General features: G+C 38.1%; 1 protein-coding gene across 1 annotated transcript in view; it reads right to left on the minus strand.

Moving 5' to 3' along the window:
• The window catches only part of NBAS (NBAS subunit of NRZ tethering complex), a 308,496-nt gene that overhangs the window by 212,587 nt on the left and 77,058 nt on the right, over positions 1-18,851 (minus strand). Inside the window, exons 14-21 of the mRNA XM_061154831.1 lie at positions 18,129-18,322; positions 16,219-16,476; positions 15,400-15,525; positions 12,305-12,456; positions 11,187-11,327; positions 10,849-10,927; positions 7,437-7,541; positions 6,928-7,064 (exon numbers count right to left, since the gene is read on the minus strand). Coding sequence (XP_061010814.1) covers positions 6,928-7,064; positions 7,437-7,541; positions 10,849-10,927; positions 11,187-11,327; positions 12,305-12,456; positions 15,400-15,525; positions 16,219-16,476; positions 18,129-18,322 — 1,192 coding nt within the window. The remainder of the gene's footprint in view (positions 1-6,927; positions 7,065-7,436; positions 7,542-10,848; positions 10,928-11,186; positions 11,328-12,304; positions 12,457-15,399; positions 15,526-16,218; positions 16,477-18,128; positions 18,323-18,851) is intronic.

Consider the following 18,851-nt stretch of genomic DNA (forward strand, 5'->3'; position numbering starts at 1 on the left):
ATAAAAAGTAATATGAAGGTCAAATGGCCCTAATGGCCCCTATGCTTAAAACAGAGTCAAAAATACACACGCCAAAAGTATGACCCACAATGATACACTAATGATATACATATAATCACCCTAAAGACAATAGAATTGCAACTAGTTTATTACCTTGCTTGCAGTATGAAAACTCAAAGACAGGTTTCCTTTCCAGATTGGTTCAAAATGAATGCTTCTGTGTACATTTTACTTACTTTGCTACACCAATCCCTTGTGTTTTCCAGATTTCTTCACCTAACTATCATTCAATCATCTGACAGTCATTACATTCATCACTATATTCAAAGCACTTGATTGTGAAATATTTGTTAGCCTGGTCATAAAAAAAAACAAAATAAAATAAACTTGCCACAGGATACTAGCAACCTCCAAGGACAAAAACATATTCCAAATTGGTCATCCAAAGGCTTTCTAGTTTGCAGGGAGTGACAAAGACTTATCAATGAAAAAAGGATGCAAAACTTATTTACCAGATAACATTTCTCAATGAAAATGAGAAAATGTCTGGGGACCTGGATTTCTGGTGCATTATCAAGTAGGGTAGAGAGCATCAAGGGAACTAAGGCCTGAGAAAAAGCAGGAATGACTGAGGGTTAGCAAGCAAATGAAATGCTGGGACAAACACACAAGTTAAATGAAAGTACTCGCGGCACAAAGAGGCCTGGATCTGCAAGTCACAGGGAAGAGACTTCCGTGCATTGGTTTGCCACACAATTTATCAGACTGCTTTGCAAGGGTGCTCTAAAAGAAGGTGGGGATAAGTGCTTTTAACCCTGTAGGATAGAAGCAGTTCTAAATATGGGACTAGGTATATACCAATCTAAGATTAGGTTAACATTCTATTCTATCTAAACAACTGGTGACAAAATTTTTCACTCAGCCACTTCTTATTTTCAGCCTTAGTGATATATCACATAAATTGCTGTGGAACTGAAAGGTAGAGAATGGCCAGAATTAAGTCAGTAAATAACACAAGTAATCTCAAACCCTGAAAAGAAAATGGAAATGTCTAAAATACATTTTCCTGGTTCGCACAAGCACAGCCCATATGCATATTATAGCAGATTTTTCACAGTCAAAATTTCAATCAAATAGTCTAACTAAACTTAGATATTCACAAGCAAACAAACTGCCAAGTTACTATAGAAACAGCTTTTCAAGGATGATGAAAAGAATGAGGTGTTCTAGATACTCTATTTCCATCAACAGAGGTTTGCCACTTACATTATAAAATACTTTAAATATTGCAATATCCCAATATATGCTAAATATAATTCAATCCTTCCTTGCTGATTCTAGAGGCAATCCGGGAATATAAATACTGGTATCAATATTCATTGTCTAATAAATATATGTGTCAAAGAACATCATGAGTGACAGGTACTAAATGACAGTTTATTTCCATATATTCCATGAAAGTAAATGAAGTCTTAAACGCAATGTGGTATCCTAGATCAGATACTGCAACCAAAAAATGATACTTCAAGAAAACCTGGTTAAATCCAAATAAATACGTAGTTTAGTTTATTAACTACTATTATCGTATGGTCTGTTCCATTTTGCTTGCAAAACACAAACCTCTTCCCAATAACACACAAACTGCAATTGCCCCAACACCCACTTCCACAGCTGCCTTTGTCAGTGCCATATTTTAGTATTTATGTGTTTCTTAATCATTTAATACTTGTAAAACTATAGCACAATTTTTATTACATTCCTAATTTTATTCCACTAACCCCACTCTCCCCTTAAGCTCTGTAGTTCTCATGGCACTTTTTGCATGGTGCAGTGATTTTTAGGAATGCATATGTCACGTTATATGCAGGATTATTCCAGCAGTAATCTCAGAGTTTTGAAAAATGTGCTGCTGCTGGTAAGTCACTTCAGTCGTGTCAGACTCTGTGCGACCCCATCCCTGGGATTCTCCAGGCAAGAACACTGGAGTGGGTTGCCATTTCCTTCTCCAATGCATAAAAGTGAAAAGTGAAAGTGAAGTCGCTCAGTCATGTCCGACTCTTCGCGACCCCATGGACTGCAGCATATCAGGCTCCTCCACCCATGGGATTTTCCAGGCAAGAGTACTGGAGTGGGGTGCCATTGCCTTCTCCGGAAAAATGTGCTATGATTATGTAAAAAGGAAGAGGAAGCAGGTGAAGGGTATATAGGAACTTTCTATATTATTTTTGCAACTTTTCTGTAACTATAAAAATATTGCAATAAAAAGTTTAAAATATTTATGACACATATAAGGACAAGGCCTTAGCATGGGATTCTGCATTAATAGTTCTTAAGCCTTAAATAGCAATTACTTGGTGCCAAACACTGTTCCCAGTGTTTTACATACATTAACTCAGATATTCTTACGTTAACTCAGACATTCTTACAATGCTATGAAGTGCTATAGTCATCCCCATTTTACAGGTATGAAGACTGAGGTGCAGTTAGGAAATGCGTCCAAGGTCAGAAATCTAAGCAACTTGGCTCTAGCTAGAATCAATACTCTTATCCTTCTGCCTTACTATTTCAAGAGGTAACTGTTTTAAAACACAACCTTTTAAACTAGACTGCTCTCATCATTCTGGAAAGATTCTACAATAAAACAAGAGGCATAAATAAAAAACCTAAATAAGCTTTCTAAAACAGGCTATAAGCATCAAAAATACTCAAAGTCAAAATGTAGTTCTCTTTCAGCAAAAAAAAAACTATTACCATAAATTGTGAAAGCTAACAAAGATGGTAAGAAATGTCACCTTTGTACTTTAAAGCAGTCCAATAGAATATAAAATGTAAATGGTTAACAGCAATGAAAACTAAGGATAGGTAGGTAACAAATGGATTTATCACCTATGACAGAAAATGTAATTTCCAAGTTTTCTACAACTTGGTGACTCTTCACCAATGTCAAATACACATGATGATGCAAGATGAAAGATGACAATATAAAACATTAAAATAACACAAACCAAAGAAGCTTCACAGCAGTCATAACCAAAAAATTTGGTTCAATCAAAATTAGTTAATCAAACTTTGGTTAAATGCCAAAGCAAACATTTTGTCAATGGATTTCAAAATACATTAGGTAAAAGGTCGACTATTTGGCATAATTTACTACTACTCTTTGGGCTTCCCCAGGTGGTGCTAGTGGTAATGAACCTGCCTGCCAATGCACAAGATGTAAGAGATTTGGGTTCGATCCCTGGGTTTGGAAAGATCCCCTGGAGGAGGGCAAGGCAACCCACTCCAGTATTCTTGCCTGGAGAATCCCCATGGACAGAGAAGCCTGGTGGGTTACAGTTTATAGGGTCGGTAACGACTGAAGCGACTTAGCATGCACACATGCACTACTATTAATCAACATACTAAATAGCTTGAACTCTAAAATGTAAAACCCACCTGCTCTTCCATTCACACCCATCCATTCAAAACAACTTCCTGAGTTACTGCTTTGATCCCAAGGTGTTCGAGACACTGAGGTTACATTAGTGAACAAGACATAAAATCCTTCCCTTACAGATTTTATATTAATTCATTCATTCATTTGTCCATTCATTCAATAAGTATTTACTGAGTGCCTACAACATGCCATGAACGATTCTAAGTTCAGGGTGTAAGGAAGGGAAGAAAACATACAAAAAACCTTGTGCCTACTGGAGGTGACATTTTTGAAGAATAAACATAATCAACAAGTGAATAAGTAAAACACAACTAAGTTAATGATCAATGCTAGGAAGAAAATAAAGCAGGAAAAAAAGGACTTAAATTGAGAGTAAAATTGTAAATAGAAGAGCAAAGGGAGATGAGATGAAGTAGGTAAGACAAATAAATGATATGTTATACAAATTTATGATAAAATATGATTTTATCATATTTAGGGGCTTCACTGGTGGCTCAGAGGGTAAAGCATCTGCCTGCAATGCAGGAGACCAGGGTTCGATCCCTGGGTCAGGAAGATCCCCTGGAGAAGGAAATGGCAACCCACTCCGGTATTCTTGCCTGGAAAATCCCATGGATGGAGGAGCCTGGTAGGCTACAGTCCATGGAGTTGCAAAGAGTCGGACATGAAGTGAGCGACTTCACTATTTGTATAAATGATAAAATATGATATGTTAGGTGTAAATGCTATGAAAAAATGAAAACTCCTCACTCCAAGAGTGAGGAGGGGGTAGAGGCAAAGGGAAAGAGGGATTGAGAAAGGTGTTTTGAAGAGGGAGCCTTTGAGTACAAAAGACAGAAGGAAGTAAGAGGCTGAGTCATATGGAGACCCAGGAGAAGGGCACCCCACAAAGGGGCACAATGACCTTGAAACACCCTGAGGAGGGAGCAGGCCTCACAAGTTCAGGAGATAGCCAGTGCACAAGAGTGAATCGCCACTCCGTGTTTGGGAGCCATACATTTAGAGCTCAGTGACTGGTTTCCAATCAACTCAAGGGATAATTAAAGAGTCATTACTACTTGCAAAATACAAGTTCGGGGGGCTGGAGGGACGATAAAGCAGGATGAAATACAGGCTCTGCCACTGAGCAATGTGTAAGCTCAAAGACAAACAAGGCATGCACACAGAAAGTTCTACAGCTGTTCAGGGCAGTAAACAAGAAAATGGCAAGATCATTTCATGAGCTGGCAAACACTGTTAACTGAGGAGAAAGCAAAAAAGGCTGCAGATTTACAGTCTTTTCAACCCATCTTGTCCTCAGTTTGAAAGCATGATGCTGTAAACAGGAACAGAAGTTCCTTGTGGGTAAAGCAAATGTGATGACTCCTGCTGAAGAGGAACTGTGTTCAGTCATTTCAAAACCCCAACTACAGCCCCAGGCAAGTGGAAGGGGCTCCATCAACATTCCAACAATCAGACACTTTGTGTCCACCTGACCCAATGCTTCCAAGTGATTTGAAAAGGTATTGAATACCAAGTTCTCAAAGAATGTATTTCCTCAAAAGGGAAATAAGTCTCAAGATTGCATTTTATGGATCTACATGTCCATTAGCTCAGTTGGTAAAGAATCTGCCTTCAATGCAGGAGACCAGGGTTCGATCCCTGGGTTGGGAAGATCCCCTGGAGAAGTAAATGGCAACCCATTCCAGTATTCTTACCTGGAGAATCCCAAGGACAGAGGAGCCTAGCAGGCTACAGTCCATGGGCTCGCAAGAGTCGAACACAACTTAGTGACTAAACTACCACCACCACATGTCCATTAGACTAAAACTTAAACTAGGATTAAAGAGTGCAGGCTTCAGCTATGGGCTAAAATAGCAATTGAATCTTTAAGGCATTGGGAGTCTTGGTGAAACTTGCAACCCCTCCAGGACATCCTTTCATCTTTTCTGTAAATGGGCATAAAATGGACTAATTTATCCAGTTAGCAAACAACTTTATAGAGAACCCACTACACAAACACCTAGACCCTGGAAATTGAAAACTCAGGAAGACACGGCCTCTGCCTTAGAGACTGTGAGTTTAAGGCTGGATGTTTATTAAAGAAGAGAACAGGGGGGAGAAAAGCAGTAATAAAAATGACTGGTTATAATAAAACATAAAAAGTGCTACACTATAAGAATGGACAAAAGCATTATGAGAATATAGAGAAAGGACTAATTAATGAAACCTCACAGATGAAGGTATGCCTCAAACATAATTCTAATTTTGCTTTGTAGTCATATAAAATTGTAAGGAGACAGAGACATTACTATTAAAACCTATTGTTCTTTCTCCTTCTAACTATAGCAAAAATATACTCAACGTGAAAAGACTTTCCTGAGGAAAAAAGATTAACAACAAAAAAAAATCTTGATTTTTCTCATTATGTTTAAAATGAACTTAAGGACTCAAGAAATCAGTCTTTTCAAAGTTTGTCTAAGCAACACATCCCACAAGAAAGATTCAAAATAATATCTAATTAATCTCTGCTGCAATGATATACCTAAGCTATTTATTACAATTTAGATCAGTTATGGCAGGAACTACAGGGCATTCAAAAACAATACATAACACTGGGCATTGTAAAACTATTCTGCAAACCAATTCTGAAATTTTTAGGTTAAAATCAAATGTTTATCTAAACAGTCATCAGAAGACAATGCCAAAAAATGCATTCAAATCTAAGAAGAAATTACCTTTTGAAAAAACTTTAAGACAATGACCCATTCTCTATACTAACAATTTACAGTAGAAAAAAGTCATTACCATTCAGATTAGATCTATTTTGCAAACAGGCAGAAAATAAATTAATTAGATTCTGAAATATTTATAAATACATATTTATAAAATGCATTTACTTATCACCATTCAGATCTAAAAGAAATTGTTTGAAAATAAATAGTGCATCCCAAGGTTTTCCTTTTTGTTCACTTTTATGATAATAAAGAATTACATTTTTAGCACTAATAGAAACACAAAATAGGGAGTTTATAACTTCTATTTTCAGAGCTTACTGACCTAACTCTAACATAGATTCAAATCCTGGCTGCACTTAAGCAGGACCACCAGAACATTCCTGGGTCCCCTGGACCTACTAAATGTTGTTAGAACTACATTTTAACTTCTAAAAGATACAACTAATTCAAACAGATACTGTTATCCTAAAAACTGCTCTCAATCATAAAACAGTACATACTGAGTATACAGCAATAAAACCATGAGTCTTTCTTTTTTTTTCAGTAACAGGAGACTTTCAAGGAGAAAAAAAGAAACTAAAGTTAATGTTCCTTAAGTTAAAGTGGTCTTGTTACGCTGACACATTTGAATCACTTTAAAATAATTTAGAAATAATTTTATAATCAGAAAAAAGTTTTAGATTAGAATTTTTTTTTAAGATTTAGCATAAAAAAAAAGATATTTAGCATAAAACAAAAATTCTTATTTAAAAATAAAGTGAACACAGTACATACCAAGCTTCAGGCAGCAAAGCAGAATACTGGTGTGGCGATGTGGTCTCTGGGAAGTTGGAGAGAATCGCCAGGCGGTGAGGGAGCAGGTCAGACCCATGGTAAGTGAACAGAATTTCCAGGGCCTGCACATTACTCTCCTGTAAAGAAGGCAAGGGTACACTTCTAATGTGAACCTTAGAAATAAAGAAGTGATCTTCTATGACAACATCAAAACCTTACAATTAGCTTTTTTTAATGCAGTTCTGATATGAAGTGGTTTGAAATATTCCTGATTTTTTCAGTTCTGTATCACATTTCTCAATCTAGTGCTCTAAAATTTATTTTTAGAAGTCTTGAATGATGAAAAAAATATTTTTAACATGATTCTATTTTCTCTACATTTGTTACTATTACAATTTTTAAAAAAAAGGAAATGTAATGATATGCACACGCAGTAACATTAACAGCATGGCTCAAAGACCTGAAAGTGTTAATAACTATAATTGTTTCATTCACAAACAAGAAATTACCCGAGCATAAGTTCTTGCTGAGAGAACAATATTCTGACTTCTGAACTTCTTAAAGAATTCAGCATCGTATCTCTGTCCAGATGCATGAGGTACTCCGAGGATTTCCTGAGGGGAAGCCGCGATTTTATGAAAAGGCTTTTAAAACATGGGTGACAAGACTATGTTAAAAACCATTACAGTTCTGCTTACCTAAATAAATAAGACCCGAATAAAACTCTCAACTGCTAACTAAAGTACTACATCTGCATTCTTTCTTTTATTTGGAAAATGGCTGTATTTATAAATGCTGTTAATTTTTTTTTTTTTAATCCAGAAGTAAATGAAATAGGCTATGAAATCAATTACAGTAGGACAACCCAAATCCACCACCTGGTAAAAACAAAGAAGCAAGAGTTACACACGGCTATGTACCATGAGCACCTGCTACATCTGTGTTAGAACTCTGGATTAACTCTACTACTGCTGAAGTGATCCATGTGAATTGCAGATGAAACTATTCATTCTTTAATCAGATAGTTATTAGGTGTCACTTATGTGCTAGGGGCACTGTGATAGACAGTGCTGATAACATCAACAGTATACCCTCCCTGCTCTCCAAGGAGCTCAAAAGATCTAGTTGGCAAGACAAACAGGCAACAGGAACAGGTAACACACAATACATAGGAAGGGTGTTAACACACAGGAAGGCAGCGAAGCTGAAACACAGAGGACAGACAGGAGTCAGCCATGGCAGCAGCAACTGTAGGTCTCCCCACTGCAGTGGATGACTTCAGGCTCATGTCGCTCACGTTAACACTAAACCCCAGATACCAGCCTTCAGTGCAGAAGACCTAATTTTGATCCCTGGGTCGGGAAGATCCCCTGGAGAAGGAAATGGCGACCCACTCCAGTATTCTTGCCTGGAGAATTCCGTGGGCAGAGGAGCCTGGTGGACTGCAACCCATGGGGTCAGAAAGAGTTGGGACACTACTGAGCGACTCACACTTTCTTTCACTTTCACTTTTCCAGATACCTAGCATGCTGCCTTTCAGAAAATAAATAACCAATAATATTTGTTAACTGCATTAACCTACTGAGATAGGAAAGAGGGAAGAAAAAGGATGCTCACAGGAGGCTCTTGTTTCCTATTGATTTAGACAAAATACTTACCTTCTTAAAGCCTCACATCCATAAAATTGAGAGGATACATCACCTTCCTCAAAGGGTTGTCAAGAAATAACCTGAATTAAGTACGTACACTGGCTAACAAACATAAGTCCTCAACAAATTTGTTGGTATTTCTAAGGCATTCTCGTACCTACTGGTTTCCTCAACAAATCTTTCCTCCTAACTTCCTCAACAAACCAGGTCTCTTTCTGAGAGTTGGGGGATACTGCAGCAAACAAAACAAGCCCGCTACCCTTATGGAGCATCCATGCTCGCATCTCCTACATGGTAGTCCTATAGGCCCCTAGGCCGCCCTTCCTTTTTTTAAGGAGTAGTTGAATACCACTTCCTACATAAGAATATTCTCGGACATCCCCAGGAAAAATTTAATGTTTTCCTCCATTATGCTCCATCAATTCTTCATATCTTCATTATCATTACTTACTGCCCATATAATGAGGACTCCACAAGGATTATCCCTTGTTCATCCCTCTACCTCCAGCACTGGCATGACATCTGGTGTAAAATAGGCATTCATATAAAATTTAAATGAATCCATTTTAATCTCATTTATCACAGTAGTAAAATAAGCCACGCCTTGTGATTAAAATGCAATGCCTATCTCTGCCATGATCCAGCTGGTCAACCGTTATATTAGAATATCTTCATTTCTAAGTTTTAATGGCCAAATTCATCAACTTCACCTACTTTTAAAAAGCTTAGCTTAATTCTCTTTTTGTGGGCTCAACAAATACTTTAAATGTCACTATTACCATGTAATAATAAATGTACTTACTACTGTCAAATAGGAAATAGCGATTCAGTAACTAAAGAATAAAAACAGAAAATTAACTGGATAATGAAACTCTGAACATTTTATGGAACTTTTTTGAGATCTCATCAGTGAAACTAAGTATAAAAAATAATAAACTATAGGTGTACCAGCATCAGTAATTTTATATATTACCTCTAAATATCATAGAACTCAGACATAATAGAGCAATATGCTTTAAAATAATATGACCAGCCAACAGTCAAGCTAGTTGTACTACAGATAAAACTATTAGAAATGTTTTGTAACTTGTTTGTATGAAATGATATAAAATTACCATGCTTTCTAAAAGCCACAGAAATAGTTCTCTTGTCACTAGTATTTTGTTTGAAAATATTTGTTATATTTACTGGTGGAGAATCAAATGCTTTTCTTTGCCTACAGGCATCAGGAGTACTAAATACCTCCACTGTTCTGGGGCCGTGTATCACATTACTACACATGACATGTACTGAGCTCCTATTATCTGCCAGTACCAAGAGTCAAGGTATGCCCCTAATAGGGAGGTTCAGACAGAAGGAGGAAGCAACCTACAAATGAAGTCAAACTTCAAAGGTGAGAAAGTATAAGTGAAAGTGTTAACTGTTAAGTCCTGTCGACCCTTTTTCCACCCCTATAGACTATAACCCACCAAGCTCCTCTGTTCATGGAATTCTCCAAGTAAGAACACTGGAGTAAGTAGCCACTCCCTTCTCCAGGAGAGCTTCCCAACCCAGGGATCGAATTTGGGTCTCCTGCATTGCCGGTCAACTCTTTACCATCTGAGTCACCAGGGAAGCCCTTCAAAAGGTGAGAAATATATACTAAATCCTGGGTAACTTGAACTATGAGGGTCACATGAAAAGCAATCTAAGCTATGTATATTTTAAGAAATGCTTCTCACACCTTTAACAAATCTGACAGGACAGGGCACTACTGAAATGTCCAAGATGGGACATTTGTGCTTGTTACCCTGAAGTAACAATTTTCAAGTTTGCTCTAAGTTCAAGTGTCTAATTTTGGCCATCATTAGGATCAAAGTTTAGCCAACTAAATTCAAGACATTAATAAATCATTAAAATAAAGCAAGTCAGAATATTCATATTAGGATTATTAAACCCCAGTGGATACTGAATTTGCTACTATAGATAGCTATCTACCATAACCAAAAGTTTAAATGTAAAATAAAAATAAATGAAAAGGATTATAAATCTAGGAAACACAGATGCTGAGATAACGCATACATTTCTACTCCCTAGACTAGCAAAGCAACTTCTGGCCTCTCACAAATCCCTAATTTTTAGCAAAAATGATATACAAGAGAACGTGCTTCTGTGCAAACTTTTCCCACATAAATAGTTCTAAAGACCAAGAATATCCCACAGGAAGGCAGCCACAGCATGTGTAATGACAGATTGAATGAACATAATTGCTTTGATTAAAGCTACTCCTTACCTCGTATGTTGCAAGCCGATCTAAGTAGGTTAATAATTTCAGTCTACAACGGCAAAGTTCCTTTTGTTCCAGCGTTAACCTGTTTTGAAAAACTACATTAGGCCACTTATATTTACCTGGAAGCACATTTCTCTAAGATCTAAAATAGAATAAAAATGATCGATATTCCATTAAGCCCCAAACTCATGGGACAACACATAAAAGCACCAGGGTACAATACTACTAAATGCACTTGACCTGAGTTGCTGAAATAACGTAGAGCAGTTATCACTAGTAAGGAACACACTCAGGTCACTATTTTAGAGAAATTATCAAAGGAACAGTAATATATCATTTACTTTGAAAAGTTCACTAATTTAAGTAGCTCTCGTCTCTTTCTGAGCTCCTTCTCCTTTTTCTTCTCGGCAGGTTCTTCTTCAGGTGGGGAAAGCTCCTCGTAAGAAACATTGTCAATGTCCATCTCACCAGGGAGTATAAATCTGTGACAGAAAAAAAAAAACCTCAAATTTCTTTGGAGTGTGTTTTCTTTATATGTATATATATATACACACACACACACAGAGAGATATATAAGTATATATTTCATATAGTGAAGAAGTACTTTTCCCTACTTTGATTTTATTAAGTTGTTTTCTGCAGAAACAGAAACAACCAACCCTTTAAAAGAAAGCTTTGGCTATATGTTATAACCAAAGCGATTCTCTCATTTATATCCATGGGGTGGGCAAGAAGTCATCAGTAATCATCACATGCAGAAACTCTGAATACCAAGAAAATGAAAGCTGCTTAGGAAAACATGGGAGGTTACAGTGATGCAATGTGAAACATCCTATGAAGAAAATGTTGCCCAGAATTTATAATGTGAATCGCTTCTATTTAAGGTCTTAAAATGGTAATAAAGGTTGGTTTCATTTAAATTACTTATCAAACACACCATCACATTTATATACCATGGATATAATGTTCCAAATGTCTGATGAACAGCAGCCTCTGTCAAATAACTTTATTATTGTTATTAACTGACATTTGTGTGGTGCTTAAAAGTTTATGAGGTGGTTTCACAAGATAAATAATTTAATCAAGATAATGCTCTGAGGAAGGATACAACAATACAGATAAAGAACATGAATGAAACTCAGGCTTGCCTGTGGTGGTTCATTTGACCAGTAAGCACACCCAGGTATGCATCACCTTAAACCCACAGCTTAGACGCTGCCAGCATTCATAAATGTTTGTAGAATTTGCTCTTTTCTTAGCATCAAGCTATCATATGTAAACATATTTCACTCAGAAGAAAGAAAACTGTGACTTCAGATTAAAAAAATCATTAGTCAAATCAACTGCTCCATTGCAGAGTAACCTAAATAAAGAAAAGTTGACCCTTTCCAATGTCTCAGTTTAAAAAATTTTCACAAAGTCACCTTCACTTTTGAATCCACATCCTTCTGTAACCAACCTGCCATCATCTGCTCCTTTCCCTATGGCTAAAAGAGCCTCCAGGTCTGTGCCTTTTAATCCATATTGAAGCAGTTCCTTGGCGGCATCCACATTTTCAGGAACTCTTTCCAAACATTCATGAAGAACCCAGGATCGTTTCTTTATTTTACTCTGGATACAGAGAAACCAAAAAACAGAGGCATTAAAGAATCCATGACATCTGATAGCACCTGAGAACTGCCTTCCAGAATCACAGCTAGCTACCTAAGAGCTTGGCCACAGGCACCTGCCGGAACACCTCACCATTAAAAAGCTTTTTTCCTAACGGTGATTAGCACTGAATGCAGGGAATATGATTCCACCTGCTTTCCTTCTTCTAATGAAACACACTGAAACACAAAACTCAGATGACTATTTCTTAGAAACACAGATCTTTCCAAATTTTTTTAACTGTTCTTTAGTTTGCATTTGGGCTGTATGAAAGAACAGAAAATAAAAAAGTAAGGCAAGATTTATGCTACTATGAGAAATATGTCTAACCTTGAAATAAAACTAAGGTTTTGTTTAGTACACGAAGGTTCTGTATTTACTTGACCATGAGCTGTACCCCAAAGCACAGACAATGATTCAATCATGAAAAATCATGCCATGCTGTTCTCTGGGAAGACTAAGGGGCCGTTCTTCCCTCCTAACAGCTTTCTCTGACTCCATTCGAAATCCCTGACTTGCCCTCTTCCTAGAGTCTTTATGGATACAATTTTAGAGTAAAATCTGGCTCATACCCTATATGTTCCTTTACATATTCCCTCATATCAATTCTTTCCTCAGGTGTCTCTGAATTCCCATGTCCCTCTCCACGTCTGAGGCCTCCATACCAGTCCATGTCATCGACACATAACACCCTGGCAAGGTGTCCCACTTGAACCCAAATCAATATATCTGCCTAATCATATACCCCAATGTTCACTATCATGCAGTATCACATCCAACAGACTGGTTTACTTACAGAGCCCATTTATTCATCCAAGAAATATTTACTGAGTACCATCTGTGTGCCATGAAAATATAGCAATGAGTAAGACAGACTAGGCCTCCTGAGTCAAGCTCATTTTTCTTTAATTTGCTCATACCACTGGTCCCATTAACAATGCCTTCATCTCTTCTAACTCTACTTTGAATCCTTTCCAATCCCTGCCCCAAACATCTTCCTATATAAAGACTTCCATAGCAGAGTCTAAAATGATTGCTACCTTCACTGGGTTCCCATAGCATTTGTCTGCAAGCTCTCGTATGGTCAAAGTAGGTTACAGATGAAGCTTGTCCTCTCAATAAGATTAAAAGCTCCCAAAAAGCAAGGCCATATTTATGCCACTCCTGTGGCATATTTATGCCACTAGGCTTCACCATCTCTGGCATAGTGCTTCTACTCTTCACTGTCTATTTATTTTTCTGAATTAAGCATTTCCCCCAATTAAAAAAAAAAGTACATGATTTGTCTCTCCTAACATCTGTCAGCTCCATCAGAGACCAAAACCGACCTTTACTGTGCTACAGAAAAGGCCATTAAGTGAATATACATGAACTCAAGAGCTCACTGTCCTGAGTCACAAAAGAAAAAATATAAAACAGGTTTGGTGTTCTGATATTCTAAAGAAAACACAAGAAACTTTGTCTTCTCCCTTTATTATCCTTCATACTCTCTTATCTCTGATATCTTATTTGTATTAACAGTTTATCTTCCTGTTTGGCTTAAGGCATCAACTTCTTACATACAACTTTTTCAGATTGTTATTTTTTATTACTCATGTACATGAATTTTTAGGGAAAACAATTACCATGAAAATTTCCCAACATTTCTTAGAATATTTCTAAATGTAAACATATTTTCCTTTCTAAATGAGAACTCACAATCTGCTAAAAATAGGTATGAGTTCAACTACTTCTTACAAAGGGACCAAGGATCCAAATTAACAGGCTGCATAGTAACTGTAACTGTGGTAACGCGGTAGTAAGGAGGATACAGTTGGAGAATTGAAGCAAAAAGGGGGTACTGACAAGACTGATATGTCAGTTATCTATTTTTTGCCTCTCAACTTCAAAGGTACTCTTCAGAGCTAGCTGAGAGAGATAAACAGCATGTCCCATTTGAGGCCGACACGATACTAAGCTTTGTCAACAGAGGGCGCTGCAGGGGGCGGGCCCTGGAAAGGAAGAGCCTCTGGTCTCCAGTGCAGATATGTGCGGGTTTTTCCAGCGCCTGTGTCTGGGTAGCCAGCAGTGCTGTCAAAGGACCATCTTGTGATGCTTTCTGTCTGCTTCCTTCTTCAGAGGACAGTGTCCCACTTAGCGTCGATTGGACTGCCATGGACAGACTCCTCCCCATGAACCTCCCAGACACCTGAACGGGAAGCTTCCTAAACTAGGCTTGCCTGCACTCCAGTGCGAATTTTTTTCTTTTCAGTCCTGGCCATGGTTCCTTATCTACCAGCCTTCTTGCTAGTGGGGGCATTTCCTACTTACCAGTCTCCAGCGTTTTCTGACCACCACCTCCCCTCTGAGTTTCCTACCTCCTTGGAAACATTCCCTTCAGCCCCAGGTTATTCCTTCACGTTCTCTTTGCTCTCATACACTTAATCTCTCATTACCAGAAAATAATTCTCTGTATTAAAACTGTCTCTCTTCAAATTCCTGTGTGGTTCCTGACTCTTGACAGGACCCTGACTTATGGCAGTGAACTGAGGTGACTGAGGTGGATGAAGGGAAAAGGGTTAGGCCAAGACCAGGTACTTGGCTGGTTTATCAGGGAATATTTGCTCACAGGTCTTTGGTACCAACAATCCAGTTACAGAGCCAACAGAACCTGATAACAAGATAATTTTTCCAGGTCGAATAAAACGCTTTACAAAGAAAAGTCATCAGTGAAAAGTACTCCAATATGAAGCCCTACAGCCATGAGATATTCCATTAAGTATGAACCTTACCTTCTCCAGGAGATCTTCCCAACCCAGGGATTGAACCCAGTTCTCCCGCATTGCAGGCAGATTCTTTACCATCTAAGCCACCAGGGGAAGGACTATGACTCTTACTACATGTTATCAAACTATGTAAACATACCAAGTAATTCTGAATTGAAGCAATGTTGACCGCTGACTTCCTCCACTGCCTCTGGTACACCAGGTCAGTGTCCAGGCCGTAGGTCTGAGCCAGGGACAAGGCTTCCTCATACTCTTCACTTTCGATCTTTGGACAAGGAAATGGAACAGGAATGCGATGTTACCGAGCTGTTGCAGTGTCACTATGATGGCAGAATGAATGGCAATAGTGGAGGTCACGCACTCCTAACCACCCCCACGTGCCCTGCGGCACCAGAAAGCTCACAAACATGATGAGGGGCAGAGAGATCAATTATCTACTTAAGCGCTTTACCAGAAAAATGAGAAACAGAGGTCAATCGCCTGTGCTTACAGAGTGAAACAGCAAAGCCAGCACAAACAGGGAGACAGGACTCCTCCCCAACGCTGCAGCACAGACACGTGGGGTCCTCAGTGCTGATCCAATCTGCTTCCCAGGCAACCCCCCGACTAGAAATCCAGCCTGCAAGTCCTTCCCTCCCCCGCTGCAGCCTGAGCAGACAGCTGTCCTCGGCACAGAGGAGGTGAGAGCCGAAGGCCACACGAAGCGGAGTGAAAACCTGGGCGGAGCCGCCAAGGGGACAGGGTTCCAGGCAAGTTCACCTCCACCCACCGCTCCTGTGGGAGCGCTCAGGCACAAAGAGCAGCGGCGTTTTCAGCAGCTTTTTCATACTGAACGCTTGCAACACATCAAGGATAAAACAATCCCGCTTTCAATTTCTTCCTTTATTAAAAAAATAATGTTTTTCTCAACACAATCAAAACTGAAGCTGTGAAATGCACAGTAACAGGACACCCTCACCTTCCTCTGGTAGAGCTCCTCGGGGGTCGTGGACCGCAGGCTCACCAGGCGGTAGTTTTTAGTAATGGTTCGCGGGCGTTTCCGGGGCGGTGCGAACCGCTCCATCTCCGTCACTAAGTACAGGCCCTGTTTGATATAGCCAAAGTAGCGAGTCTTGGCAGAGATTTCCTGATCAGAATCCGAATCCTCTTCTCCTTCTTCATCTTCTCCCGCCCTCGTCTCCAAACGGGATCGTTTGGGGGCAAGTTTAATCTCGCACTGAATTGAAAAAGGAGATATTAAATGAACAGTGAGGAACTAAAGACAAGTTTTTAGAGCTAATGGAAAAAGCATTTTAATTCTACTCTGGTTTGATGCATCACATCAGCAATAAGATTAAGACTAAGCATGGAATTCAAAGGAACCCAACAACAAACTCTACATACATCAACAACTCCAGAAATATGCACACAAGTCACTGGTTCCAAATCTCTAAAACTAAAGCTTGCTTTAATAATAGATTATTAATATGGTCTGGGACAATATATGCTTGGTAATTATTTTAAGGAAGTAAAGGAATTGAGAATGTTAAATTCTTTCTTTTTGATATTTTTGTACCTGCTGTGAAAAGATGATTTATTTCAATCTATTTAGCAAATGAACATGAAGGTATTTATTTGCTCTACCAAGTGGTTGCATTTGCTCTACCAAGAATGGCTACCCTTCTGCCCAACTTTTAAACAATGTCTGAAGCTTCACAAAGTTCTGAGGCTGAAGGGTGCCTGCTAAAGATAACTTTCATTCCAAACTTAACAGAGTTGACTTTGATTTTAAAACATGATTTTCTTTAAATAACATCTTTAGACTGAGTACCAAATTTATGGGTAAAAAATAATTGTCAAATTGCATTGAAGTGAAAACTATTGAAGGTCATTAACTTGGAAATAAAATAAGAATTTTAAATGACCAAAACATAACTTTAAAATACTACACTCATCTCAAATTTTTTTGACATGACAAACAAGTGTTTTTTAACAGAAGAACCAAGTTTTAAGTTGTCATATTTCACAGAAATAGGTTAAAGACTGTATTTCTTTGGTAGTAATATTCTTTATGTTTTTAAATAACTAATCTAGGGGGAAAAGTCTATCCTGTCCATTAGAGAAAAGTGCTTTATAGAAAACAAAAAGACTAAAAATGTTTTTCTTTCTTATACAAATGCAATTTTTTAAACTGACTAAACATTAGATTTTTTTATACTGCACTCAAGCTCTGATTCCAATAAGAAACTTTTGGTTTTAACTGCAACATGAATGAATGTCAAAGACATTATACCAGGTTAAAGAATCTAAACACAGAAGACTATACAGTGTTCATCTCATTTTTATGAATTACCCAGAAGAGATAAGAGAATATAGAGAAAGCACATCAGTGGTTGCATGGGACTGAGGGGGTGGGAGTGGAGATATAAATAAGAAGGAAGGAAGTTTTTGGTGCAACAGAAATGTTCTAAAATTGGGTTGTGGTGACAGTTGCACAGTTCTTCCTATTTACTAAAAATAATTGAATTATACACTTAACAATGAATGAATTTTGTGGTATGTAAATTATGTCCCCAATGAAGCTGTGAAATTCTAATAATAATTCTTTTTTGGAAATGTTAAAAAAGAAAAAAAGATAAGATTAAATAATAGGATAATCAAAATTAAAAATCAGACATTTAAATTCCTGGTGTAATGCACAGTAGTAGTGAGTAGGGTTAGTCACTCAGTCATGTCTGACTCTGCAATCCCATAGACTATAGCCCGCCAGGCTCCTCTGTCCATGGGATTCTCCAGGCAAAAATACTGGAGTGGGTTGCCATGCCTTTCTCCAGAGGATCTTCCCGACTACTCTCAAACACACTCATTGCTTTAAAAAGGAAGAATTACCTCCAAACTTAAAAATCCCCCATCATGGGTAGCAGTGACTTGAGGCGACGGTTCAAACCATTCACATGACTTTCCCAGTAAATTCTTCAAAGTTTTCACTGATGAAACAGTCAAAGCACCAGAGCAGCGAGCCAAAATCACTGCGCTGTCCACCCACCAATTCACATCTATCAGTGGGTAAAAAGATTCCTTATCTAATGGAGGGAAAAGGAATGAACAGAAATGCATCCATCAATATGGGTTACATACAATACACTTAGCCCAATAACCAATTTTAAAAACATATTTGAGCCCTAAAGGTATGACAAATAATAAGAATAAAATATAAGTCATCACTCAGATTATGACTCAAATTTAAGACTACTGTTTAGTCTCTAAGTCGCGTCCAACCCTTTAGCGATCCCATGAACTGTAGCACACCAGGCTCCTCTGTCCATGGGATTTTCCAGGCAAGAATACTGGTGTGGTTTTCCTCCATTTCCTCCTCTAAGGGAATCTTCCCAACTGAGGGGTCGAACTCACATATCCTGCACTGCAGATTCTTTACCACTGAGCCACCTGGGAAGTCCAAGTATAAGATTCAAAGTGGTAATTTATTTAACAAAAATCTGAACGCCAGCGATTTGCCAAAGTCCAAAGTTCTAGGATGAAGAGGTAAATATATTAAGGTCTTTCTGCTCAAAAATGAAAAATATTCAGAGATATGTCACCATTTTCAACACT

Source organism: Dama dama, chromosome 11 (assembly GCF_033118175.1).
Source record: "Dama dama isolate Ldn47 chromosome 11, ASM3311817v1, whole genome shotgun sequence".
NCBI lineage: Eukaryota > Metazoa > Chordata > Mammalia > Artiodactyla > Cervidae > Dama > Dama dama.